Source organism: Aspergillus saccharolyticus (genome assembly GCF_003184585.1).
Source record: "Aspergillus saccharolyticus JOP 1030-1 unplaced genomic scaffold BP01scaffold_20, whole genome shotgun sequence".
NCBI classification, from domain to species: domain Eukaryota; kingdom Fungi; phylum Ascomycota; class Eurotiomycetes; order Eurotiales; family Aspergillaceae; genus Aspergillus; species Aspergillus saccharolyticus.
In genome coordinates, this window is record NW_020290630.1 from 65057 (window position 1) to 88106 (window position 23050).

The 23050-nt window shown below is 50.8% G+C and overlaps 10 protein-coding genes across 10 annotated transcripts; 6 read left to right on the forward strand and 4 right to left on the reverse strand.

The window, feature by feature from the left end:
• Nucleotides 1–745: 745 nt before the first annotated feature.
• Nucleotides 746–1609, reverse strand: arfA (putative ADP-ribosylation factor). The gene is made up of 4 exons (XM_025575252.1): nt 1435–1609; nt 1078–1322; nt 954–1019; nt 746–874 (listed from the first exon to the last, which is right to left on the reverse strand). The coding sequence occupies exons 1-4, from the start codon at nt 1580–1582 to the stop codon at nt 782–784; spliced, it is 552 nt and encodes a 183-aa protein (XP_025430340.1). The 5' UTR covers nt 1583–1609; the 3' UTR covers nt 746–781.
• A 1961-nt stretch (nt 1610–3570) lies between these two features.
• On the reverse strand, nt 3571–5749 carry BP01DRAFT_298576 (uncharacterized protein; the record flags this gene model as incomplete). The annotated part of the gene is made up of 8 exons (XM_025571917.1): nt 3571–3909; nt 3968–4360; nt 4438–4763; nt 4814–4927; nt 4977–5271; nt 5318–5357; nt 5413–5441; nt 5507–5749. 8 exons carry the CDS (start codon nt 5747–5749, stop codon nt 3571–3573), a joined length of 1779 nt encoding a protein of 592 aa, XP_025430341.1.
• An 872-nt stretch (nt 5750–6621) lies between these two features.
• BP01DRAFT_342607 (uncharacterized protein) lies at nt 6622–9306 on the forward strand. Its single transcript, XM_025573489.1, has 7 exons — nt 6622–6822; nt 6880–6992; nt 7046–7193; nt 7250–7340; nt 7392–7799; nt 7857–7947; nt 8003–9306. Exons 1-7 carry the CDS (start codon nt 6757–6759, stop codon nt 9030–9032), a joined length of 1947 nt encoding a protein of 648 aa, XP_025430342.1. The 5' UTR covers nt 6622–6756; the 3' UTR covers nt 9033–9306.
• A 202-nt stretch (nt 9307–9508) lies between these two features.
• BP01DRAFT_357674 (60S ribosomal protein uL1) lies at nt 9509–10622 on the forward strand. Its single transcript, XM_025575253.1, has 4 exons — nt 9509–9569; nt 9686–9863; nt 9993–10186; nt 10245–10622. The coding sequence occupies exons 1-4, from the start codon at nt 9551–9553 to the stop codon at nt 10505–10507; spliced, it is 654 nt and encodes a 217-aa protein (XP_025430343.1). The 5' UTR covers nt 9509–9550; the 3' UTR covers nt 10508–10622.
• Nucleotides 10623–10723: 101 nt separating this feature from the next.
• BP01DRAFT_357675 (uncharacterized protein) lies at nt 10724–12095 on the reverse strand. The gene has a single exon (XM_025575254.1). It carries the CDS (start codon nt 12065–12067, stop codon nt 10796–10798), a length of 1272 nt encoding a protein of 423 aa, XP_025430344.1. The 5' UTR covers nt 12068–12095; the 3' UTR covers nt 10724–10795.
• A 431-nt stretch (nt 12096–12526) lies between these two features.
• Nucleotides 12527–13856, forward strand: BP01DRAFT_366506 (putative proline-rich, actin-associated protein Vrp1; the record flags this gene model as incomplete). Its single annotated transcript, XM_025576407.1, has 2 exons — nt 12527–12565; nt 12621–13856. 2 exons carry the CDS (start codon nt 12527–12529, stop codon nt 13854–13856), a joined length of 1275 nt encoding a protein of 424 aa, XP_025430345.1.
• Nucleotides 13857–14200: 344 nt separating this feature from the next.
• Nucleotides 14201–15495, forward strand: BP01DRAFT_81054 (U6 snRNA-associated Sm-like protein LSm8). Its single transcript, XM_025580129.1, has 2 exons — nt 14201–14622; nt 14748–15495. The coding sequence occupies exons 1-2, from the start codon at nt 14598–14600 to the stop codon at nt 15017–15019; spliced, it is 297 nt and encodes a 98-aa protein (XP_025430346.1). The 5' UTR covers nt 14201–14597; the 3' UTR covers nt 15020–15495.
• Nucleotides 15496–16978: 1483 nt separating this feature from the next.
• Nucleotides 16979–18484, forward strand: BP01DRAFT_81065 (uncharacterized protein). The gene has a single exon (XM_025580130.1). It carries the CDS (start codon nt 17103–17105, stop codon nt 18270–18272), a length of 1170 nt encoding a protein of 389 aa, XP_025430347.1. The 5' UTR covers nt 16979–17102; the 3' UTR covers nt 18273–18484.
• Nucleotides 18485–19258, forward strand: BP01DRAFT_81084 (uncharacterized protein). Its single transcript, XM_025580131.1, has one exon. It carries the CDS (start codon nt 18697–18699, stop codon nt 19108–19110), a length of 414 nt encoding a protein of 137 aa, XP_025430348.1. The 5' UTR covers nt 18485–18696; the 3' UTR covers nt 19111–19258.
• Nucleotides 19259–19890: 632 nt separating this feature from the next.
• BP01DRAFT_357679 (protein ERV29) lies at nt 19891–21610 on the reverse strand. The gene is made up of 5 exons (XM_025575255.1): nt 21322–21610; nt 21074–21186; nt 20472–20965; nt 20357–20421; nt 19891–20277 (listed from the first exon to the last, which is right to left on the reverse strand). The coding sequence occupies exons 1-5, from the start codon at nt 21486–21488 to the stop codon at nt 20205–20207; spliced, it is 912 nt and encodes a 303-aa protein (XP_025430349.1). The 5' UTR covers nt 21489–21610; the 3' UTR covers nt 19891–20204.
• Between the last annotated feature and the right edge of the window lie 1440 nt (nt 21611–23050).

Sequence of the window (23050 nt, forward strand, 5' to 3'; positions counted from 1 at the left end):
GCGTATGTACTGAAGCTGTAGTAGCTTGTGATTTGGGTATTGGTGAACACGGAGCAGGGTGAGTTCAGTTCAAGTTCGACGTGTTGAGAGACAGTCTGGTTCTTATCTTCATCATCGGTGAGAGTTAGTGCCAGACTTGAGTGTTGTGTGCACGCACAATGAGGCTGTATGGGCAAGAAACGGGGTACTGGGTGGAAATGAGTGCACTTACTGCCATCATCATAGCAACCAAGCTTGAAGAGTTGCTGGCTGGCATTAGGCGGGTACTGCGATGTCAAGGCTGCATCCGTAAGATTGTATCAACCTTGAACTGGCGTGCACGAGTCTGGAATGATCAGACCAATTTGTGTTTGTTACTTACATGCACCACTTCTCTCTACACGTTGCCAGTTTGTTCTCTGCCTGTCGTCGCACCGGGATTTGTCAACGGCTCAGTAGCCTCGCTGCGTCCTCAATGCACACCACAGAGGCCAAGCATCCACATGATGACCGCCAACTTGCTAGTCACTGAAGAAAGTCACACAGAAAAGATCATCGTTGCTATCGACACCGGAATATAGATATCGGGAGAAAGAGAAGAGGAAAAGTAAAAAAGCTAATGGCATAGAGGAATGAAGAGCCGTAAGAGAACATACAAGAACCACCAAAGTAGCATTTCCCTTCCACACTACACACGAGGTGTCTTTGCCGGCCCCGGTTTCTCGCCCCTTGTTTCCAGTCATATCATCTGCAACCGTCCCCGTCACACGCTTCCAGGTATACCTCGAATCATTATATCCATTTAATCGCGGTTGGTTTTCCGCAGCGTCTCGGCGAGCCACTCAAGACCCTCGTACAGACCATCACCAGTCGTGGCGCAGGTGGATTGGATGAACTAGAGAGAGAAACACACAAGGGTCAGTAAGCCCGCACGATCCCTCAGGCACCAAGATGACGTGGTGTTCAGAACTTACCCAGGGGCGGCGAGTGAGACTTTGCAGACCGAGCTGCTGGGTGATTTCGGCGGGGCTCATGGCGTTCTAAGAGGTAGATCATCAATATCATGTTCAAACCAATCGTAGCCATGAGGGCACATACGGGCAAATCTTGCTTGTTAGCGAAGACCAGGAGAAGGGCGTCACGGAGTTCATCCTCGTTCAACATGCGCTGCAACTCCTCACGGGCCTCAACAATACGGTCCCGATCGTTGCTGTCGACGACGAAGATGATACCCTGGGTGTTCTGGAAGTAGTGTCTCCAGAGAGGACGGATCTTGTCCTGACCACCGACGTCCCAGACGGTAAACTGAATGTTCTTGTATTCGACGGTCTCGACGTTGAAGCCTGCATGAACCATCCCAATTTTGTGTCAGCGAGCCGGTTCAGTAAACCTTTAATGCGCCGAGTGAAGGGAGAGAGTTTTAATTCGAGTCGACAGTTGATCAGGGTGACTGACCGATGGTGGGGATAGTGGTGACGATTTCACCGAGCTTGAGCTTGTACAGAATGGTGGTCTTTCCGGCAGCGTCGAGACCGACCATCAGAATTCGCATCTCCTTCCGTCCCCATAGACGGTCGAAAATCTTGGAAAAAGTGAGACCCATGATGACGGTGGTGTGTCTTCAAGGTTCTAGGTTGAGGCGCGGACGATGTTAGTCGCGACCAAACAGCACAGAATGTCAGATTGCAAGCACGAGCGCGGGGATGTCCTGCTAACGAACACGGACCGGGCGATGAGGGGCTGAAGAGGTATATATGAGAGCAGACAAGATAGTGGTATGACGAAAGGGGGGGGGAATGGGAACTTGACGAGGGGTGCAAGGCGTCAGGTTAAGGTAGTCACGCCGGGGAAACACGGCGGGCAAGACAAATCAGGGGGGGGGGGAGGAGGTGGGAATAGAGGGAGGCGAAAGAAACAGACACAAAGGACCAGAGCCAGTCTGACCAGAAGAGACTTGGAGTGAATGGGCAAGGGCAGGAGACACGATAACAAGTAGTTGATCAGGAGATGAGCATAACCACTCTAAAAGGTACTTACCGATGTGATTTGGAGATGGGGAAGGGAAAGAAGGAGATTAGGAATGGGCGTGGATACAGCAGAGAGAGAGGGGGGGTGTGGAATGGGTGTGGGAACGAGACTAAAGTTGACCGCCCGAGAGAAACAGACCAGAAGACAGGGCAGGGGGAAGGTGGAAATTTTGGCTGAGCCAAACGGCCACTGCAACCACAATTTCAGCCGCCGGCGTCGCTTCCGTCACTAATTATTACGGTATTGTGTCTGCGTACAGTACAGGATAACTCTGGAGCATACACAAACCTAGAACACCAATGCCAATAAATATTGAATCAGATATGTATTGTTCTCGCACCTTAGAATCTAGCTCGTCTCTTATCTATATTCGCAGCTGGTGAGCCGCAAGCAATGGACCCTAGCATCGTTGATGTTCAGCTTCTGCCTGGCGCCCCAGAAGAGGACACGGTGTTTCCCGTCTATCAATCCTTACCATCTGACGCTGTAATCTTACCGCCCCGCGTACTACCTCTAATGGCAAGGCCTGTCGGTGAACCGTACAGTACAGACTCCGTACAGTACTGTACATACGGGATAGGAATCGCTCTCATCTCTCTGCCTCAAACAGGATAAGACTAGGATTACCGGTATATCAATGAATGCATCGAAGACAAACAAAACTAGGTAGCCATATTGTTGGCCTCTCTCTCTCTATTTCCAAGCAACTCCTCCTTCTCCCAGGCATATAGGACCACAATATACAATGGCTGATAGGGTTTTTAATCAGTGGATCGCCATCGGCGGCACTATGGATGTGCAAGGGAGGAACGGAGGGGCTCAAACCCTGCCCTCGTGCATCTCTTGTTGCTGCAAAGCCCAAGCACGCAAATCAGCTAGCTTACTAAGAATAGCACAGAGGGCTGAGATTTTTGACATATAAACAATGATTTTGTAACAGCATTATCTGTGCACCTTGATATCAGAAAGGACCCAGCAGGAATTTTAAGGACCATTGGTCATCTGCAAATTAAACACTTCGGCATCTCGCCCAGCATATACCTCGGAACCCACAGGGACCACTTCCGCAGTGCTACTCGATAAACGCTACGCGTCATGCGTTCATTCATTCCCTAAGAGGTCTGCCGCAACCCTTCTTTCTCCCACATTTGAGGTGCGTCTGGAGATGATCATTTCTCAAGTGGAAAAGTGCCTCTGAGTCACAATAACAAAATCCGGGACGCTTCGCTGTTCACTACCCCCGAGCTTATGCGTCGTCCAGAAGGCGCGAGTTTTAACGGTCGACGGTACACAATTTGCCATGTGGCGAAATCTCACCTAATGGACCCTGATTCTGGATGGGGCAGATCCCCAAAGATCACACCGGAGCTGGGTTGCATTCTATGTCTGGAGTCGGCTTTTTCGTCAGATCGAATGGCAATACTGTTAAGCCAGTCATTGCTCAATCTACGTCTAACTAGCATTACATACCGCCATGGAATACTTGTTTCTTAGTCAAATATCGTACACATCAACAACCATAGCATCTTGACATATCCATTCTTGTGCAGGGAACAGACGGGATTAGTCGTCCCGTAAGTCTTTGCGATTGTGCGAGATTCTGCTTCGAGACACCCGAAAGAGTTTCTGGAACAACGATTCGTAGATCGGCTTCCCCTCCACGGTGTCACTGACATACCCGAAGAAGACAAGCGATATAAAAGACAGGAACATAATTACGGCAAAGCTGACCCAGTACTGTGTGATTGTGTACTCTCCCTTGACATTTTGGAGTTCTGTCGAAAAGTACGCCGTCATGAGACTGACCGGTAGGAACAGGATTGTCACTTTCGCTAAGAGAATCGTGATCCTGGTCAATTTCTCTACAGCCTGGGAATCTTTGAGCGCGATCAAGTTGAAATTCTGCCACAAAGAGTCAGTACGTATTCAAGCCATATCCCAAGATAGGTTCGTATCACACCAAGAAAGTCAGATTCTCTTTCTCCGTCAAGCATGTCTCAATCTCAGAGAGACAATACAACTTAATCCGGTCAATCAGCCTCTCAAATCGCGCGACCGCTGTAGAGCTCAGAGGCACGCCGACTGAGTCGTCTAAAATGGTCGAAAGGCTAAAGCTGCTCTGTGTGGCTTGCTGTTGAACGTCATCAGCGTCGTTGTCTCCGAACGTTTGCCCAAGAGCAACTTGAGGCTGGCTGTAATGCACTTTATCATGAATCGATCGCTGCCGTTGCAGGATCCGCATCATTATGAGCTCGTAGCTCTGGTACAGACGTTTCAGGACCGCCAGTCGCCTTCCCAGCCAATGCAATTCATCGACTAGGTCCACGATTGGCTTCGTTAACATATGTCTTCTCTATCGCAGGATTTAGCTACGCAGTCGGCTGCGAGAAGATAACATGACGACAATTACAAAAAATGCAGTCCACTTACCAACCGCTCCAAAGCCACACCATATTTGTGCTCACGTTTCGCCACAAGCGCATAAGATGACACCCAGTCATCAAAGATATAGTAGAAGAGTAAACTAGGCCCATCTTCTTGTCTGATATTCGTCTGACCCGAGCCAGTCTCAGGGGACGGCCGTACTCTGATTGTAACCAAGGACTCGCTCTCTGAGGATGTGGAATGGTACTTGGAGACCCCGGAGAAGATGATTTGCAAGTTCCGACGGACCACACCGAGGACAGCTTTAATCTCTTTCTCCGACGGGCCCGATAACCCAGGAAATGGATTCTCTTGCATGTATATGACAGTGCCTAGATACTTCAGCACTTGAGGTTTCAGTAAAAGGAGGCACACACCGTACCATCATCGCATAGAATCAACCAAGACCATAAACGTCTGCCATCAGGTAGATCCTTTCCATTGTCCGTCTCATGACCCGGAATCACATAGATTGAATTGTACCCAACACAGGTATCTATGATTCATAAGAAGCCTGACTTCAACGGCGGATGAGACGAACATACACCTAGGTCCATAATCCACCGAACAAAAGTGCCAGATTTGATCAATGACGTGGGCAAATGTCAGCCCCCTAAACGCCGCCAGAGCGCCAATTTCTTCGGGATTCTTCAAATTCATCAGAGCGTTGCCTTCTTCGATATCATTTAGCCGACTCGAGTGCAATCTGTCGCGGTGTCTCGAATGGAAGCTGGTTCGGGAAGGCTCAGCAGGGGCCGGAGGTTTCGATGGACGCTCGACCGGGTCTGTGCACATCATGCCCTGTAGTCTTTCAGACACGCCATAATGGCTAGTAATCGACTAGTATGGTCAGTGATGGACATAACCCATTGAAGAACGAGTCAACCTTAATCAGGTCCTTCTGCTGCTCGGGAGCCCATATGTTGCTGGCGAAATCTATTGAGCATGTCTCCATTCGCACCGGAGGATGTCGAAACTTACATCCACCGACTACCGAAACATTTCGGTTTCTGGAATACGAGGGCGCTCAGCATCGACCAAAGACATGACTGCAGGCATTGGCATGGCAACGTACTGGCTTGCGCAGCAGTAGCGCTATGTCTTCCTGATCCAAGTTCACTGCACACCATGCTTCGTCATTGCCAAAGTCGAGCACGAAATTTCTTGTCTGAGGGTCTTGCAAACGAGCTCGATAAGACTTCAGGTTGCTGGCGTCATCGATGTCGCGGAATTCATCTTGGAGATTAGGCCTCTGGGGAAAACTGGAATAATAATCTTGAGGTGTATGGCCACTGTCGGATGTCGCACGCTCAGACATCTCTGGAGCTAGCTAGCCCAAGGCTGTCGTGAGGTAGTAAAACAATGATTGAAGGGTGAAGTGATAAAAGAGAAGGCGAGGAGTGCGAGACGAGGCACGCGCAGTACTCCAGTAAAAGAAGGCGACCCATCGAGTAATAAGAGCATTTCTCGTAACTTCAGCCTCGCTCAGCTCCGGGCGACTGCCTGGGTATTTATGAGCTGAGACTTTCTGTCGCTTGCCGCCCAGCGCGAGCGCCAATATCCTGCAGCTGACTCGCCCGCGACACGAGGGGTATGTTGAGGCCCCGCCAAGAGGTCCAGGGGACTCTCGAGGTGAGCGCCTATCGAATGGCTGATCATATGCTCGAATTTTGATGCATTGAATCAAGATTCGGCAAGCGTCGACCGGGTGAGTTGCTAACTTGAAAAGTACTAATGCTCCCCTGAAACATCATAGAGGTCTTCTCTCAATGATAGTAACTTATGGCAGGTCGTGCTTTGAGAAGGGAGGGGTTGATGGAAGAAGTTCGTTCCGCATTCGGGAACATGCACGTTAGTATATAGTTTCCGTCCAACATGGGTATTCGAGCAAATGTCTGCTTATCTTCGAGACTACGAAAATCAATGGGTGCCAGATTTAAAGACCAAAGCCATCATTAGAATCACTTTTGATATGACGAGATTGAATTAGCTTTCTAGCTGATAGTTATAGTCTCTTATTTCCTAGATGTTTTATCCCCAAGATGGAACACTACTACAGTTAGTAGTTAATATAGCAAGGTTCCTCTTTTGGTTAGGGTGGCGGGCCGTCACGCGGTCGGAGAAGGACCTCGGAGGGGCGTGCATTAATAGCGGCAGTCAGTATCCACGTAAATGAACGCATCACATCCACTGGTCACAGGTAACTACCGACTTATCTCTTTCGAAGGGCATGCTGATCTCGGTCAGCCGACCTATATTGCAAAGGACATGATCATCATCTCTACTAATCTAACAGGAAGATAAGCTTAAGCGATTATCTCGACAATGGTCCATCAAGCAGCTACTCGCCTGGCTACGTCTTGTACGGAATGTCAGCGTCGAAAGCAAAAGGCAAGCAGCAATAGAATCCTCAACCCAAAAATTCTTTCTAACTGCGCTTTGGTATAGTGTAGTCGCGATTGGCCATGCAATCACTGTCAAGCTAGAAGAGTGGCCCATCTATGCAAATTCCCTGCCAAGAAGGCACTAAAAGTTACTAGGTCTATGGCCAAAACTGCAAGGTCAGCTATAGACAGACATCTGCTCTTTGGATTACCACTGATCCCTGAATCAGCCTAGATAATGCAAGAGCAGCTTCCCCACAACCGAACCTGGAGACATCCAGTCTTGGTGGAATTGCGGCAGTCACTAACGACAATGCTTTTCGTATGCTTGGATACCTTCCTGGTACCGAAGCAACAAACCAGAGCGCTGAAAACTATGTAAGCCTGCTGTGATCTGCGGTTCGTTCAGGATCGGCTAATTGCTGATTTGGAAGCAATCGGCTGCGATCTCTCTGGACCTTCCAAGTATGGATCAACCGGAGATGAAGGAGGCTATGCGTGGACTGCCTCCGAAGCCAAATGCAGGTGAATCCATCGACTCACGATCAACCAGCATAAGTGCTTACGCGACTCTAGACATCTTGGTACAGTATTTTCTCAGTGAGATCAACGAGCAATACCCTTGTGTTTACCCACCTACTTTTTTGCACGACTATGCTATTTGGTGGTCTGGTAAGGCCAAGGGTCAGGCCTTAACTCCAGAATTTACCTGTTTATTGTTGCGAATCTGTGCCTGCGCGACGTTATATCTCGACAATGATGCACGACACAAGCTGGAGGCAGACCTCGAAGAGAACGCCCAGAACCTCGCGGAACGTTATCATCGTACTGCCAAGCAGCTCAGCACAACCATTGCCCCGGGACAAGGTGGGCTGACCCAAGTGCAACAATTATTCCTCAATGCAGTCTATTGCAAAATTGAAGCACAGTTTGTCGAATCATGGCATGCTCTAGGCACTGCGATTCATCAGGCGCAAGAGTTAGGTAAGGACAAACCTATAATCGGTCTTCATATCAGCCTAACTTATAACCCGAGAAAAGGCTTGCACAAGGCTTCGTTCAAGGTAATCACCTCAGAATTCGAACGCGAAATGAGAAGGCGGATTTGGTGCATCTTGTATGATTGGGATTGGTAAGTTTGGGGTGGAACGAACTCGCTGGCAGTTACGGTGTTGACATATAGCCAGGCAAATGTCTCTCCTACTCTCGCGACCTTTCATAATCAATAGCAACTACTGCTCTGTCGAGCTGCCAAATTTATGTCTGGAATCCTCCGACCCTGATGAATTTGAACTTTCACCAATCGCCCACACAGCCTATCAATGCCAACTAGGACAAACTATCTCCAAGATACCCGGTGTGATGGGTGGCTTAATGACCTCCGCGCAGGCCATTGCCATCCAACAAGAAACCGAGAGATGGTTCAAGACCCTCCCCGCGGCATACAGACTTGAGAACCCTGACACTCGCTGGGACCAGTCTCACAAATTTGTAGCGCTGCACCGATATCAGTTACACTCAATCGGGTATATGGTCATGTTTCTTCCTCTGAAACCATGTCTTACCATGAATGTAGATGACAAACCCAGCGTTGAGAGGAGTCTTCGACCCATTGCGATTGATTGCGCACTGAAGCTGATGGAGTCATCGCAGCGGATGCTAACTTACATGCTACCTACAAGTGCCAAGTTCTACTTCGCTCCCTTCATCATGTTTGACACGGCAGCCTTCTTATGCTCTGCAATCATTCATGATCGCACCAGAACTCTGCCCAATCAAGACAGGATCATCGAAGCTATTGGGTCAGCCCAAGAAGCGCTCAAGCAGATATCCGAAAGTACAAAGACTGGCGCCATCTGCTATGCAGCACTTACCAGACTTGCGGGTAGTATGCCTCCACGTCAGGAGGAGAATGCGACCATGGTCTCTCGAAGTTCCGACGAATCCATTGAAGGGCCTTGTACACCTCCCTCGGCTCCACTAGGACCCGAAACATATAATGACCCTTACTTTGCAGAAATGGACGCTAAAATGCTCGGGAACTCAACCGAAGCTGGCATTGTAGATGCGTCACTGGCAGGACTGAATCCTTTCCAACCAGGAAACAATGAACTTGCCGAATTAGACGACCTTATCAACATTGACATGTGCGAACTGAGCCAAATATGGGACTGGAATACCCTTGATTTGACTCTTCAACCCCCTCCGGCTGCTTGATGGCCTTGACTGTGTTGTGAATCTATGACAGTGTACATCAGGTGAAGACATGAAGGAAACAAGCCCCACACAAGTTTGCTCGATGTGAAAGCCTGCAAGAGATTCAACAGTGAAATAAATACTTTTCCCATTTGGGAAGTAGTACAGATAACCATCTGGCATATTGCAGTCTCTTTGATGGTCAGCTTCACCACTTTTGCAAGTTGTGAAGCTGGGTCCTGCAATCTACACAGTAGAGCATAGAGCGAACAGAAGCTTCTTGATTGGCTGCAGGTGATACCGAGCAAGGACATCGCTTAGTCATGAAGTAAACGCTGAACCGGCTTTAGAAATTAGGGCAGCGCTAATCCCAGAGCGGCTAGCGTACACCGCACCCACAAGCGGAGAACGGGAATTTCTCTACGGCCGACGGGGTGAGGCACTCGAGTTTTTCCCTCTCCTTGTCCTTGAACCAATATTCAGCGCAGAGCCACACCATAGGAATTTGAAAGGATTCTTTTGGAAGACTGTCCAGCAAAATGTCCAAGATCACAGTCGGTATGTGACATGCCCTTCATACCCAAACACCATACCATCAATGTGGAAAGCGACGAAAATCGAGAAATCGCCATATGCAACAAGAGGCTGACCTGCGATTTTTCTGTCCATCACAGCCGGAGTGCGCCAGAATGTTGAGCAGCTGCTCAACTACTCTCAGAATGAGAAGAAGAGAAACTTCCTCGAGACCGTCGAGCTCCAGATCGGTCTGAAGAACTACGACCCCCAGCGTGACAAGCGTTTCTCTGGCACCATCAAGCTGCCCACCATCCCCCGCCCTAACATGAGCATCTGGTATGTGGTCACCACCGATTGATTCTGCAGATGGGTCATGTGCCCGCAGCGTCCGGAGGGACAGCAAGGAGATAAGGGAGACGGAAGAAGTCGAGAATAGCCCGGCTAACGCAGCATCCTCGAATACAGTGTTCTTGGTGACCAGCACGATCTCGACCGTGCTAAGCACTTCGGTGTTGACGCCATGTCCGCTGATGACCTCAAGAAGCTGAACAAGAACAAGAAGCTCATCAAGAAGCTTGCTCGCAAGTACGATGCCTTCGTCGCTTCCGACTCCCTCATCAAGCAGATCCCCCGTCTCTTGGGTCCTGGTCTTTCCAAGGGTATGTTTTCTTTTCCCTGCCATTTTTGCACCAGTTCGCAAACTAACGCTCCCAACAGCCGGAAAGTTCCCTACCCCCGTCTCCCACGCTGAGGACTTGGCCAACAAGATCAACGAGATCAAGGCCACCATCAAGTTCCAGCTTAAGAAGGTTCTCTGCTTGGGTGTTGCCGTCGGTAACGTTGGCATGACCGAGGACGAGCTCGTCGCCAACACCATGCTGGCCATCAACTACCTCGTCTCCCTGCTCAAGAAGGGCTGGCAGAACGTTGGTAGCCTTGTCCTCAAGGCTACCATGTCTCCTCCCAAGCGTCTCTACTAAGAGACTCTTACGCTTTGCTGCGTTGGAGGGTTCTTTTTTTTTGAGAGGGATTTATTAGGGCTGGGATTTTATAGGCCTTAGTTGACTCTACGGAAATTTGACCCACGACTTCATGTCCCTCAAACTCAATCCATTCGAACTTAGATACGTAGCGTCGTACTACTTGCACATGCACTGCCGCAGCGGCTGTAAACTAAGGGATTTTGGTCTCGCTTCTGAACACGGTAATATGTTGGGCTATATGGTACAGTACAGTACATCTTTATTCGATTCAGTCAAGGTCACCATTTATTGCATACCCTCCATCAGCTCCGTCTTATCCAAGATCATCCCCCTCATTCCGATAAACTCTCGCAGAGTTTCCCATTCCTCGCCTTCCTCTTCACCTCTCATGTAAACGTTTTTAAACCCCCACGCAAGGGCGACCTTATCGAAGGCCGCCCGCTCCTCCTCGCGGAGCCACCGGTGCCGCAGCGGAATACCAGACTGCCAAGTCACGCGTTTCATCTGGTCATTGGCTGTGGTGATGGCTAATAATCCAACCGAGGAGACTCCTCCCACGTATGCCAACCCCGCCGCAAAAGCAATGCCAGTCGCCGTGCTGGGATCCATCGTGTTCTGAAGGCTCCCGGCCCACGTTGCGAGGATGTAGCAGGCCACCGGGGCGGCAGTCAATCCTCCCAGGGGCACAGCGGCCTTCTTGTAGCCCTTGGCACGGCGGAAAGCGGCGGTGGAGAACGTGGTGTCGATAATAGCCAAAACGAGGGAGAGGTTGCGTCGGGCGATGGCGACATCCAGCGCCGCGTTGGCCAAGTCCACGGGGATGGCACTGTTGATGCTGCTCGGGTTTGCCTTGCTGAACCGGACTGGCGAGCTATTCTCCTCCGGAATCGGCTTGTTGGCGTACAGGTGGAAGATCTCCGGGAAGTGTTCGGGTTGGCGGAGCAGGACGTGAATCTTGGTATAGGAGGCTAGAGCTTCGGGGGAGATGAAGACCTTCTCGTCGGTCAACAGGTTGTGGATGGCCTGGCAGAGCTGCGTGGATTGTTGCTCGGGGGTTTGTCGGGGTCGTCGTTGCTTTGTCTGTGCGGCATTGGACTGCTCGTCAAGGTCCAGGAGAGAGGACAATTCATCCGGTTCCTGCTTCTGCTTGATCTGAGCTTCTCTATGTTGGGCGATTATCTCAGCGATCTTCTCGCTTCGCTGGAGGATTTGCGTGACGGCCTCGTTGGCGGGTACGCCGTCTGCTTTGCAGAGGTTGGAACATTCTTGGACGATCTGGGCAATCTCTTCATCCAATCGTAGTACTGCGGACTGTCCTGCTTGGCTGGACTTGGCTCGTTTGGGAGCTTGGTTCGTACGAGTCCACAATTGTTGTCTTTGCGGGAAGCGCTCGCGATGCACGCTGGGGGTGGTCGGGCTGGTGTTGGATGCGTAAGTCCGAGCAAGCAGCGAACGGGACATAGGGCTAGGAGATCCCGCTCGCTGGCAGAATTGGCAGACCAAGGCCTGTGACCTGGCCTTTTGGGCCTTGAGGGCAATTCTGTTTGTGGTGATCATGTTTGTTGTTCCTCGTCGCACAATTGAGAACAACAGGGTGATGACTTGCACAGAAAAAGAGGAAATGCGGCGGATGCGATAAGGCGGCGAGCGTTACTGCCGTATGTACCTTCTCGGTGGGCGGTCTCGACGTACTGTTACTCCGTACTCCGTACAGCCCCCTCCAACTCCGTCACTTCCCTAACATCGTCGCCTGGTTCTCATCATCTCCCTCAACAGGCATCAACTTTCTTTTCTTTGACTCTAACCTTTGGTCGCAGCAGGCCTCAGATGGTACTTCTCACCTCAGCCTCCTGGTCCTTTTGAGATCGCTCTACACATCGACCGTAAGCTTCCGATCATCAGTGTCATCCCCTCCTCGTTCTACATACAGTCAACATGCCTCCCCCTCCGCCTCCTCCACCGCCGCCGCCCCCCGGAGGGATGGGTGGCCCTCCTCCCCCACCTCCCCCAGGAAATATGCCAAATAGACCCTCAGGTTCAGAAGCAAAGGGTCGGGTAGGTGCTTACAGCTCTTGGTATTGTCAGGTCAATTGGCTAATACCCGATGCAGAGCGCACTCCTTTCCGATATCCACAAAGGTGCACGATTGAAGAAGGCCGTCACCAATGATAGATCAGCACCTATGATTGCTGGTGGGGGAGCGAAGTCTTCAGGTCCGTCGGTCCCGGGCGCACCACCTGTTCCGGGCATGGCGAAGCCTCCGGCTGGACTTGCACCTCCAATTCCAACGGCACAGGCCGCAAATCGGCTACGGAGCTACAGCGATACTGGGTCAGGGGCGGATGCAGCGGCGGCTGTTCCAGCAGCTCCCCAACTTGGCGGACTTTTTGCTGGAGGAATGCCTAAGCTACGCAGTCGAGGCGGAGTTGATACCGGCGCTACTCGGGATTCACCATACATCTCCGATTCGGAAAGCTCCAGAGGAGCTCCCCCGCCGCCGGTTGCGTCGGCCCCTAGGCCACCAGGGGCTCGCCCTCCTCCTCCCCGGCCTGTCACAGACTCACCACCAGCCCCTCCAGTCAACCCGCTAGTCGCCAACCTCCGGAAACCGCCTCCCAGGCCTGCCTTTCGCCCGTCGTCGACAGCTTCTACGGCATCGATCAAGTCCGCTCCTGACGCACCTCCTCGCGCACCCCCACCTTTGCCTGGTGCCGCTAAACAAGCTCCTCCTCCCCCGATCACGTCGCGGAAACCCACGACACCCGCTCCATCCCCGCCTCCGCCGCCCTCAGCTAGTCCAGCTGCGCCTCCGCCTCCACCCCCGCCGGCAGCGTCAGCCCCACGTCTACCCCCCGCACCGGCTAGATCGACCCCTCCCCCACCGCCTCCGCCCTCAAATGGCACTGCAGCTGCATCGGCAGCCGTGCAAGCCGCCAGAAATGCTCTCGGACACATGCACCAAACTCCTTTCACGCCACCCCCGCCTCCACCAGCTGCCTCGGCGCCTTCAGCACCCCCTCCCCCGCCTCCTTCATCTGCTCCCCCAATGATGCCTCCTACGGCGGCACCTCCACGACCAAGCTCATATGAGTCCTCAGCCATACCCCACCCGGATCGTTCCGCTCTTGATCCGAGCGCTTATACCCTCAGTAACGGCGGGCCGTCAGCGGGATCTAGCTCTCGGAGTTCAGGCATGCACGGTGTGGTGCGTATTGATGACCATCGGTTCAAGTTTCAAAGCGAAGGGCTACTGCCCAAACCCCGGCCGTTTGTTGGCGGTGTACGCCGGTATCGAGCTGGGCGAGGGAGCAGTGTGCCATTAGACCTTAGCACATTGAGTGGCTAAGAGGTACTTGATGGTCAGCAGATAGATAAGATGTAGAAATTGAACAGTCTTCAAACGCATTGGTTGTTGCGAAGACCGTCGCATCTCTCCATCCCTCTGCCTGAAAGATTTTGGCAGATGCAGTACTGGCATGGTCATCGGTGGTTAATGTTTTAGCTGCAAACGAGGGTACTGTTAGCTTTACCCTAGACCAAATAAGAGATATACACCATCTGCAACCATGCGCCGCCCCAGGTCGCGAATGTCGATCATGGTATGACGAGTCAGATAATGTAGATCTTCGGAATCTGATAAGCAGAGCACGGGAAGGCTTCACGTGACGCGACGCCATAGCGGCAGCAGGCCGAGATCAACAGTCGGTCGCTGCCATCTCTCTTTGAACAGATGAACCCCGATTGATCGCCTTCATTCAGACTGACACTGCGTCTGACTGCATTCAACGCAAGTAATCTAAAAATCTTACGGATACTCTCTCAGATTCTACGAAAGTAATACCTCGAAGCTATTGTCCTCGAAGACCGAACGCCTTTTGCGCGACACCATCTCTCCGCCCGTTTTCCCCGTCACCATCGGCATCTTAGTGAAGCTCTGATCCACAACGATCATATCTTCCGTTGAGAAACGAAAGCTTTGGGGACTTGCGCTTCATACACATCTCAAGAAGCCGGTCTGAAAGCTTAGCAATATTCCTCTTTTTGTGCCCGCGATACCGCCTGTCTTCGGGTGTGCCAGCTTCCCGTCATGTCTTTACAATCATACATCAACAGTAAGTCAAAGAACCTTTGTGGGACGATCATATATCCTTGAGTGGCTCTATGCTGCCCTTGAGGGATACATCTTCCGGGTCATTTAAGAAAGCGAACCGAGCTGACCATGACGCGAACAAAACAGAGAAAATTCTCGTCTTGACCGTCGATGGCCGGACACTGCTGGGCACCCTTCTCTCGACCGATCAGCTGACCAACCTGGTTCTCCTCGATACAATTGAGCGGATTATCCGGACACCCGACGACCCGGAGCCCAGCTCGCAAATCGAACACGGACTCTATCTGATTCGAGGTGACAATGTGGTATTATGCGGGGAGGTCGACGAGGCTATTGACCGTGACATTGACTGGACCAAGGTCAAGGGTGAGGTAGTTAAGGGCACCAAAAATGCATGAGAGAGAAAGAGAGGCAAGCAAAAAAAAGGGAGATCAACCCAGCTCTTTCTTCTTAAACACAAACAAAAGTTGCATTCGACCAAAAGAGACATTAACGAGAAATCCGAAAAGAGAAAAAAAAAATATTTAAAAAATGACCCTATGGCGAATCTACTAGCTGGGTTGATTTGCACGGCAAGCAAGGAATGGAGACGCGTTTCGTTTGATGATTGTGGTGTGAAATTGACGTGGACGAGCTTTGGGCGTGACGTGGTTTCGCGGAACGGATTGCTCCCTCCTCCCCCCTTCTCCTCCCTCCTTCTGTCCCGCCCCCCCTCCTTCCGCCCTTTTTCTCTCGCGTCGTCTTTCATCCATCAAGCTTTCTCTCCCTCTCTATGTCGTGTGGTGGTCGCTGCTCAGATTTGAACGGGCCAGGTGATAGCCACTGATGAGCTAGGATTCTTGCATCTGTGAACGTCGTTCCCGGAACCCGGAATTTGCGCGGCGGGAGGACATCCGGTCGGTGGGGGTCATGCTATGCAATGCATTTCAATTGGCCCGGGTTGAGACTGGGTTGGTCTTGAAGGGATTTATGATGAGAGTTCTGGAGTGCGACTACGGACTAGACATGCAGGAACAGGAGACGATTGAGGATTTTAATGTAAGTGGGAAGGTGCAATCCAAGTCTTATGGTTAGACCGGCTCCTGCACGATTCTTCGGGGCTTGAGAGACCATATGAAGCAAAAGGGAGCAGCATTCGAAACTCGGAATGATTCGCATGGGATCGACTACTCGGAAAGGCAGAGGAGGGGGCCGGCTGTTTGAGAACTGGACCGTGTCCCCCTTGTCAGCGATGGCCTGGGATTGAGAGGATTGATGTCCCTCTGAGTTGGTCCTGGATGATAATCAGATGAGGTCTTCAACCGGAAAGCTTTCCCTTCCACTAGGAGACGTGGGCCACGAGCGGGCGAAAGTGGGTTTTGATACATAGACGATCAATTAACATATAACTATTGAATACATTTATGTTCCATGTAGAAGAGTTGATGAATCAACAATGGCATTGTTCAATGTGATTGTTCAATGTTCTCCCTGTGCAGTGAAAGTGGGCTGTGCAAGACATTTATTTGATTGACTGCCTAATATTAAAGGGGGAGAAGATATTCAGTTTTCCCCCTGGCAAGAAATGACCAGGTCCAGTCGATGCAAGTAACCTTCTTAAGTATAACTTATATAGTTAGATAACTCTATTCAGAAGAACTGACTACTACTGTCGTCTCCTCCTCTCTTTCCTCTTTCCTTATTCTCGTCATTCATTCGTCCAGTCATTCATTTACATCTTTTTCTTCTCTTCTTTCACATCAATTTCTCTTTTTCGCCCCGCCGTCTCTCGCCAAGGTGCGGCCCAACACCGGAGTGTTTCGTTTCCAATTTCCCCTGACGGGAACTCTAGTCCTGTTCCATCCTCGCCTCCGCCGCCCGCCCGCCTGCCTGTCCTTCTTTCTGTTCTTCTCCTCTTCTCTTCTCCTCTTCTTTACCTTTACTCAAACTACTTCTACCTCTTCTACCTCTTCTCCTCCTCCTCCTCCTCCTCCCTCCCCTTTCCCCCACTTACTACTGATTTCGAAACTACTTGACTCCTTTCTTCATCTATCATTCCTTGTCGACATCCTCCTAGCCGGTCGGATTCCCAACCACCCGTCCACCCTCCTCCCCTTAAAATCGATAAGTTCCCGTATCCACTTCCATTTCCCTTCCTCGGTCGCTGGGCGACCGCCACCTTTGCCTATTCCGGTCCGCCGCTGCGATTCTTCGCTCTTCTCTCCATCTGCTCGATCGATCCAGGCGCCCTTCATGTTCTTGCGACCGTGCCAGCACTTCTCGGGTTCGACTTGTCTTTACCCGCCCTCCAATTGGTCTACTTGAGTGCTAGGTTGCAGCATAATTCCCGCCCACAGCCTCGTTCTGTGATTGACAGCACAGTCTCTCCGTCACCTCGACACCTCACCCTCCTTACGAATCTATTTCTTCTCCCTCCCGCTTGCTTCGATCACGCTTTTTACTACCCAGCCTTGGTCGCCCGCTACTTGATTTCAGTCCAGAATGTGGTTGTATCGGGGCGCCCAGTCGGCCGTTTTCTACTATGCCACCTGCACCCCCTGCGCCGAATCCTCATACCGTCGGAATCGAATGAAAGAAGCCGCCAAGTCGAAGCGCGAACAAGAGAGAACCGATACCATTGTCACAGATCAACCGAAACCTTTTGCACAACCTACACCTTTTAGCACGAATCCAGCATGGGCGGAGGAAATCGCTCTGGGGCCCGGTCCGCCTGCCCGCAGAGGTGGCCGAAATCACCGCCGAAAGGAATCATGGAACACAGATGGGCTCTCCGCGGATTCACAGCATGATTTGGGAAGTGCAACGTCCAGAAAGGACAAGCTAAAACACCCGCTGGGCGAACGTTGGAGTCGCATGCGGTACCAACGGGAAGACGAGCCGTTATGGGGCCAGGATGTGGAAGTTAAGGGCTCCTCGGTGGGCTTGTCTGGTGGTGGTCGGACGGATGAGGGATCTAATAGCAAATATTATATCGCTCGCGTGCCTCCGGTGAACGATCTACATCCCCCGATTGTCAGTGGGCCCAAGAGCCGGGCGGAGACCCGGTGGATGCTGCAGCCTCCACCCAGTGCCAGGGTTATGGCTGGCAAGGAACGCATCGGCGACTCCACGTCTCAGAACACAAAGTTGTCTGATGTGAAGACAGAACAAAAGCAACCCGAAGCACCAGTACAAGCGCAGCCCTCGATACAAACAAATTCGATCGAAAGGAGTGCTGCTCGAGTCAGAACTTCAGTAATGGCCCCAGATGGATGGTACGATCCGAGAGCCGACGGACTGGAGGAGGATGGCGACGACGAGTCGCCTCGGTACGGACGTGATCAGTCTCATTTGGTTATCACACCCTCACTGCACTCTCGCTTTGAGTCGTGCTCCTCGCTTTCGTCCGATGCCGATTCTGAGGCCGAATCCCCGCGGGTGTCCTTGCAATCACCGCAGACGCCGACCTCACGGCCCGGTTCCAAAGGCACTCAAGATAGCGGTAAACACTTCCCAACGATCTCCAAGACCATAGCCACCTTCCACCAGCAGCACCAGGAGCCCAACAACAAGGTGCAAATGCTACATTTGGAAATCAATGACTCGCCTGACGATATCGCACTAGGTCAGCTTGAACGCTTGCGACCCTGGCGTTGGAGTATGGACATCTGAATACCATCTCTGATGAAAGCCGACTTTGGGTTCTAGTCCTCAAACCTATCCTTTCCTACCGAACTTTTTATCCATCTTTGTTTTCTTATGGAAGCCTGTTTTCGTGATGCTCGATTTTTTTATTCCCCTTGGGTAGCATAATACCCCTTTTCGCTGTTGGTTCTAAATTCTTTTTGTCATGTTTCTTGGCGTTGGCAGCAGCGAAAAAGCGTCCCGATCTTTTGCGTTACCTCTGATTCATCCTCTAATTCCCATAGCACGTGTCTTTTGTTTGTGATGCATCATCAGCGACCCTGCACCCACCCCGCGTTGAACAAGCTACAGAGTGTGTTACTGTCTGGATGGCTGGGCCAGTAGACATTAGAACACATACATACACACACACACACACATACATACATACTTCATGGGTACGAGTACATAGATGAAGAAACCCATGTTTTCATCCTTGCCTATTGCGAACACAAACCCAAGCCTACAATTCCTGCATCATATGAGGCTTCTTGCACAGAGTACTGTACTGTTTCATGCCCCTTTTTTTTTCTCTCTTACAATTCTTCTTTTGTTTTCCCTGTCCTATTTGGTGGCATTCCCCTATACTTGCTTTTTTCTTTGGACCTCTCTTTTTATTTCTTATTTTTTTCTGTTCTCCAACCTTTGGTCTCTCTCTATTGCTCGCGACCCCGAACCTCGTACTTTCTTTTTGTTCTTGTGTCTGGCTCCATCGTCTACCCAGTGCCTACCTTCCTTTTCTTTGTCTTATGATTTTCCTGTTTTTCCCCCCCACCCTCAATTTCAAGTTCGATTCCGATTCCGCCTTCTTGTACATGTACACTAATCCACCCTAATACATACCTTATCTCGAACTTTGGTGTCTGGCTCTTAGTTATTATACTGAGGAATATAAACCAGGTATCGTCAGTAATCAAGTTGATAATAGTATTCATAAAACAGGGAGGGCTTTGAAACATGAGATAGATAGGTAATATGAAGTAGGCAGAGCGATATATTTATATTTATATATATACACACCGCTTTGTGAAAGAAATGAATGAAAGCTCTATACTCAACTTGAAGCCTCATTCTCATGGCCTGCGATTCAATCCAGGCCCTGATAGTAACGGTAAGTAGGTACTTGTTGGAAGATACCCTTTGTAGTTACTGCACCCCGCTATCCACAAAGAGGCGGGACTTCCAGAAGTCACTTGTGCCCGGCTACAGTTAACTTGCTGCTTGACATGCTGAGAGAGGGGAAGGCGCTCTGGGATTGAGGACATGGTTTTGTTAGGAATTGTCGGGGGTTGTATGGGGGTGTAGGTTGTATAGATATAGTGTGCCCGGCGGTGACTACGCCTAGTCTGGTATGGCGCGACCATACCTACTAGTACATAGGAGTATTTCCTTCGAGTATCTAACCCCCTAGTGCTTAGTATGCTTATCTACTGATCGACCATCCTTCCGCTCTCAGGATCATCCTACGCAACCCTTCCGGGATAGGAATATCATGATGGTGCCGACTATGCGCTGATGCAAACTGCCAGGTAGACGGAAGGCGGAAAGAGTAGTGTTCGACGATGAATGTGTAGACATTCCAATACAGAAAGCGAGATCGAAATAGTGCACACTGAACTGAGTTCTCTTTTTCTGTTTTGTTTGATGATTCTGAAGATAGTCCGTCCCTTGACTGGTGATGGTAGTAGGGGTATTCAAGGGTGGAGTAAGATAGAGACAAGGAGTTTCTTTTCCAAGAACAACCGAGGAAGAAGCTATTGGGAGAGAGAGAAAAAGTAATTCGTATAGCTAAGGGCGGTCTCCAAGACCTGGGAGAGCCCTCGCGTCATACAAGCACACACACACACACAGACACATACACATGGTCGTATTCGAACGGCAGCCAAGCATCGACGTCGTCGGGGATTCGTTGTCCGTCGTTTAATAGACCTTCTTCTTCTCATCCATGCTCAGCTGACCGGGGCCCATGTTGACCAGAAGCAAGAGTCCGCCACTGTCCAGTGAAAATGGGATTAGCTTGTACTCGGGATGCAATCACGGTGGGACCGCAAGACAAGGGAAGGAATTCTTACACAATAGACAGGATCTGGAAGAAGTCGTACTTGGCGAAGTCCTTGTGAGGGTGGTGGGGGTGGAGCTGGCCATCATGTTAGTGAGGGATACCACTGGGGCAATCAGAGAACATACAGTCCAGAAGTTGTTGACCAGCACGTTGAAGACGCTCAGTAGCACAACCAGGATAATCGCGCTCCACTTGGCCTTGAAGCCAACGATGACCATCACACATGCAACGAAGCCGAACAAACTGACCAGCACGCGCCACATGCTCCACTGGCCAGAGAAGACGAAACCGATGAAGAGGAAGATCAGGAGCACGCGACCAGCGAACTGCACGTACATCTTGCGGTCCTTCTCATCGAGCTGGGGCAGGCCAGCAGGAACGAACTTCTTGCGCACCCACGAGTCGGACAGCACCATCAGCAAGCCACCGATCACGCTCAAGTTGCGAAGGAAGAAGTTGAGGTCGAAAATCAATCCGTACCCGAGACCCTGGGTGACAACCACCCCCAGCAAACCGGCGACCGCAAACTCGGTGTGCTTGCGGGCAATGACCAGAACGGAACAAACGGACATGGCGATCATGTTGACGAGGAGGAAAGTATGCGTGATTCCCCATGGTACTGGCGCGGAGGAACACAAGTTAGTAACGTTCTGGGTTTCACAGGCCCCCGTCGGGTGTGCCGTGGGGGCGCCAGCAAGACAGCGACGGAGTCAAGGTGCGAGCTTACTTTTCCGGTAGTCACGCAGGTACAGGAGTTGATCGTTCCATTGCGTGATCATGCGGAGACTGTCCTCGAGGAAGGTGACCACGATCAAAAATCGACCAATGGCTGGGAGATAACTGGACAGCAAAAAGCCACGGTGTCAGTGGGAGATAGGTCTTCTGCTAGATGCGCGGGCTGATCGTAGGCTCCTTTCGCTGCCACAGCGAGAGATCGAAGCATTGATGCAGGTAGAATTACTAGGAATCACATACGGCTTGACTGGATCGGCCATGGTGTCGAGCCAATCCTCAATCTTGCTGGTCTGCTCGCGGATGGCGTCCAAGGGACTGGGGTCGCTGGTCGCTTCCGCTCGACCCGGACCGCCAAAGGGATTCTGGTGGCCGAGATTGTACCCGGCAGTGCCACGAATCTGCGCCATGACGACGTATATACGGTATGAAGGAAGGATGTGGGTTGATGAGCAGAGGAGAAGGAGTGAGAGAGACGAAGTGAAGTTGGACCCCTCGGTAGGTTATGTTTTGGGGGGGGGGGGGGGGGGGGAGTGGAAACAAACAAAGGAACCCGGGGAAAGGGATTCGGGAAGAGCTCCAGGCGCACTGGGCGGGAAGAATAGAGATAGAGGAAGTAGTTGGAAATAGAGGGAAAAGAAAGAAGGAGAAATAAAGAAGCGAAAGAGGAGGAGGAGGAGAAGAAGAAGAAGAGAAGAAAAAGAACAAGAAGAAACGGAAGCAGAAGATGATGGATCGAATAGATCGAATAGCAATTAAGAATAATTGGAGGAACGAATGAATAGTTTGGGAGTAAAGTGGTCTGTATTGAGGTTTGTAGTCGAAATACTGGTACTGAAGCAAGTTGTAACAAATTAAGGCCACGATGACCGGAACTCCGCGCTATTCCTATTCAGGGCTAATGGAGCCGTCGGAGTCGCGGGCGGTGACGCCATGGATGGATCACATCAATTCTTCATCCCTCCCCTGCATTCTACAGAGGACTCTCTGTAAACACCACCATTATGATTTATTCTCGAGAAGAAGAAACAGAGGATAAAGAACTTCTCGCTCATTCATCCTGCTCTGCCTGCCTGGCCTTGAGGCCTTGAATTAAACCTCCATTGGATCAGGAGAACTAAGTCCCTCTCTGGAACCGAACACTCCCCCCACACACACCAAAAACAGGGACCACCAATCTTTAGGTCCTGCTGCGGATGATCCGTCGTCTGAGATCCGAGTCGCGAAACATCTTCCAGACAAAAATAGGTCGATGTCTTCCCCACCTCCACCATGATCTCCGTGGGAGAAGTATCCTGTTACTGACAAAATTCAAGACAAAAAAAGCCAAAAAGAAGGTTGCAGCTGTAGAATATTCGGACCTAACACATCTTGCCAAGGAACAGGGCCAAACCGATCGCCAGGGTTCGAGTGTTTAAACTAAAATAAAGCCCCTTCCCAGACCCTAAAAAATGTTTCATTCAAACATTTCCACAGGCCAGCTGGTCGTTCCCGCCACAGCCTCCGTTCATTATGGATAATGGGGACCTTGACTTATCAAAGTGGCCCTCTCGTCAACTTCTACCATGACCTGAGATTAAGGAATCAAACATGCATCAAAGATGGCAATGCGCCATCCAAACTGACCAGAGAATGGCCTCAAACACAGAAGCACAACAGATCGTCTCATTCCGACCAATTATCAATGGAAATACAAGGTATTCTTAGGAGATAGATAGACAGAAAGGGTAAAGAAAAAGAGTACATCAAAGGGTAGAACCGAGCATAACAGGAGAAGAGGGAAAAAAAATACATGGCTTTTGAAGGAGAACGGAGGGATTTTCTGAACATTCGGCCAATTGAGGTGTCTCCCTCATCACTGCCATATTGGTGGCTGGAGACAGAGCAAGCAGCCAGATACACACGAAAGGGGTTCAATGGATAAGAAAAAGTCCCAAACGCCAAAGCCATGAGTATAAATACAGCCCACGGA

Coding starts and splice junctions, on each gene's coding strand:
- arfA (XM_025575252.1), bottom strand. CDS start 1,582: ATGGGTCTCACTTTTTCCAAGATTTTCGACCGTCTATGGGGACGGAAG. Junction 1,323..1,434: donor CACCACTATCCCCACCATCG/GTCAGTCACCCT, acceptor TGGTTCATGCAG/GCTTCAACGTCGAGACCGTC. Junction 1,020..1,077: donor CTAACAAGCAAGATTTGCCC/GTATGTGCCCTC, acceptor TCTACCTCTTAG/AACGCCATGAGCCCCGCCGA.
- BP01DRAFT_342607 (XM_025573489.1), top strand. CDS start 6,757: ATGGTCCATCAAGCAGCTACTCGCCTGGCTACGTCTTGTACGGAATGT. Junction 7,194..7,249: donor ACCAGAGCGCTGAAAACTAT/GTAAGCCTGCTG, acceptor CTGATTTGGAAG/CAATCGGCTGCGATCTCTCT. Junction 7,341..7,391: donor GCCTCCGAAGCCAAATGCAG/GTGAATCCATCG, acceptor ACGCGACTCTAG/ACATCTTGGTACAGTATTTT.
- BP01DRAFT_357674 (XM_025575253.1), top strand. Junction 9,864..9,992: donor CGCCCTAACATGAGCATCTG/GTATGTGGTCAC, acceptor CCTCGAATACAG/TGTTCTTGGTGACCAGCACG. Junction 10,187..10,244: donor GGGTCCTGGTCTTTCCAAGG/GTATGTTTTCTT, acceptor CGCTCCCAACAG/CCGGAAAGTTCCCTACCCCC.
- BP01DRAFT_357675 (XM_025575254.1), bottom strand. CDS start 12,067: ATGATCACCACAAACAGAATTGCCCTCAAGGCCCAAAAGGCCAGGTCA.
- BP01DRAFT_81054 (XM_025580129.1), top strand. CDS start 14,598: ATGTCTTTACAATCATACATCAACA. Junction 14,623..14,747: donor TTTACAATCATACATCAACA/GTAAGTCAAAGA, acceptor CGAACAAAACAG/AGAAAATTCTCGTCTTGACC.
- BP01DRAFT_81065 (XM_025580130.1), top strand. CDS start 17,103: ATGTGGTTGTATCGGGGCGCCCAGTCGGCCGTTTTCTACTATGCCACC.
- BP01DRAFT_81084 (XM_025580131.1), top strand. CDS start 18,697: ATGAAGAAACCCATGTTTTCATCCTTGCCTATTGCGAACACAAACCCA.
- BP01DRAFT_357679 (XM_025575255.1), bottom strand. CDS start 21,488: ATGGCGCAGATTCGTGGCACTGCCGGGTACAATCTCGGCCACCAGAAT. Junction 21,187..21,321: donor ATGGCCGATCCAGTCAAGCC/GTATGTGATTCC, acceptor TTTGCTGTCCAG/TTATCTCCCAGCCATTGGTC. Junction 20,422..20,471: donor TGGTCAACAACTTCTGGACT/GTATGTTCTCTG, acceptor CATGATGGCCAG/CTCCACCCCCACCACCCTCA.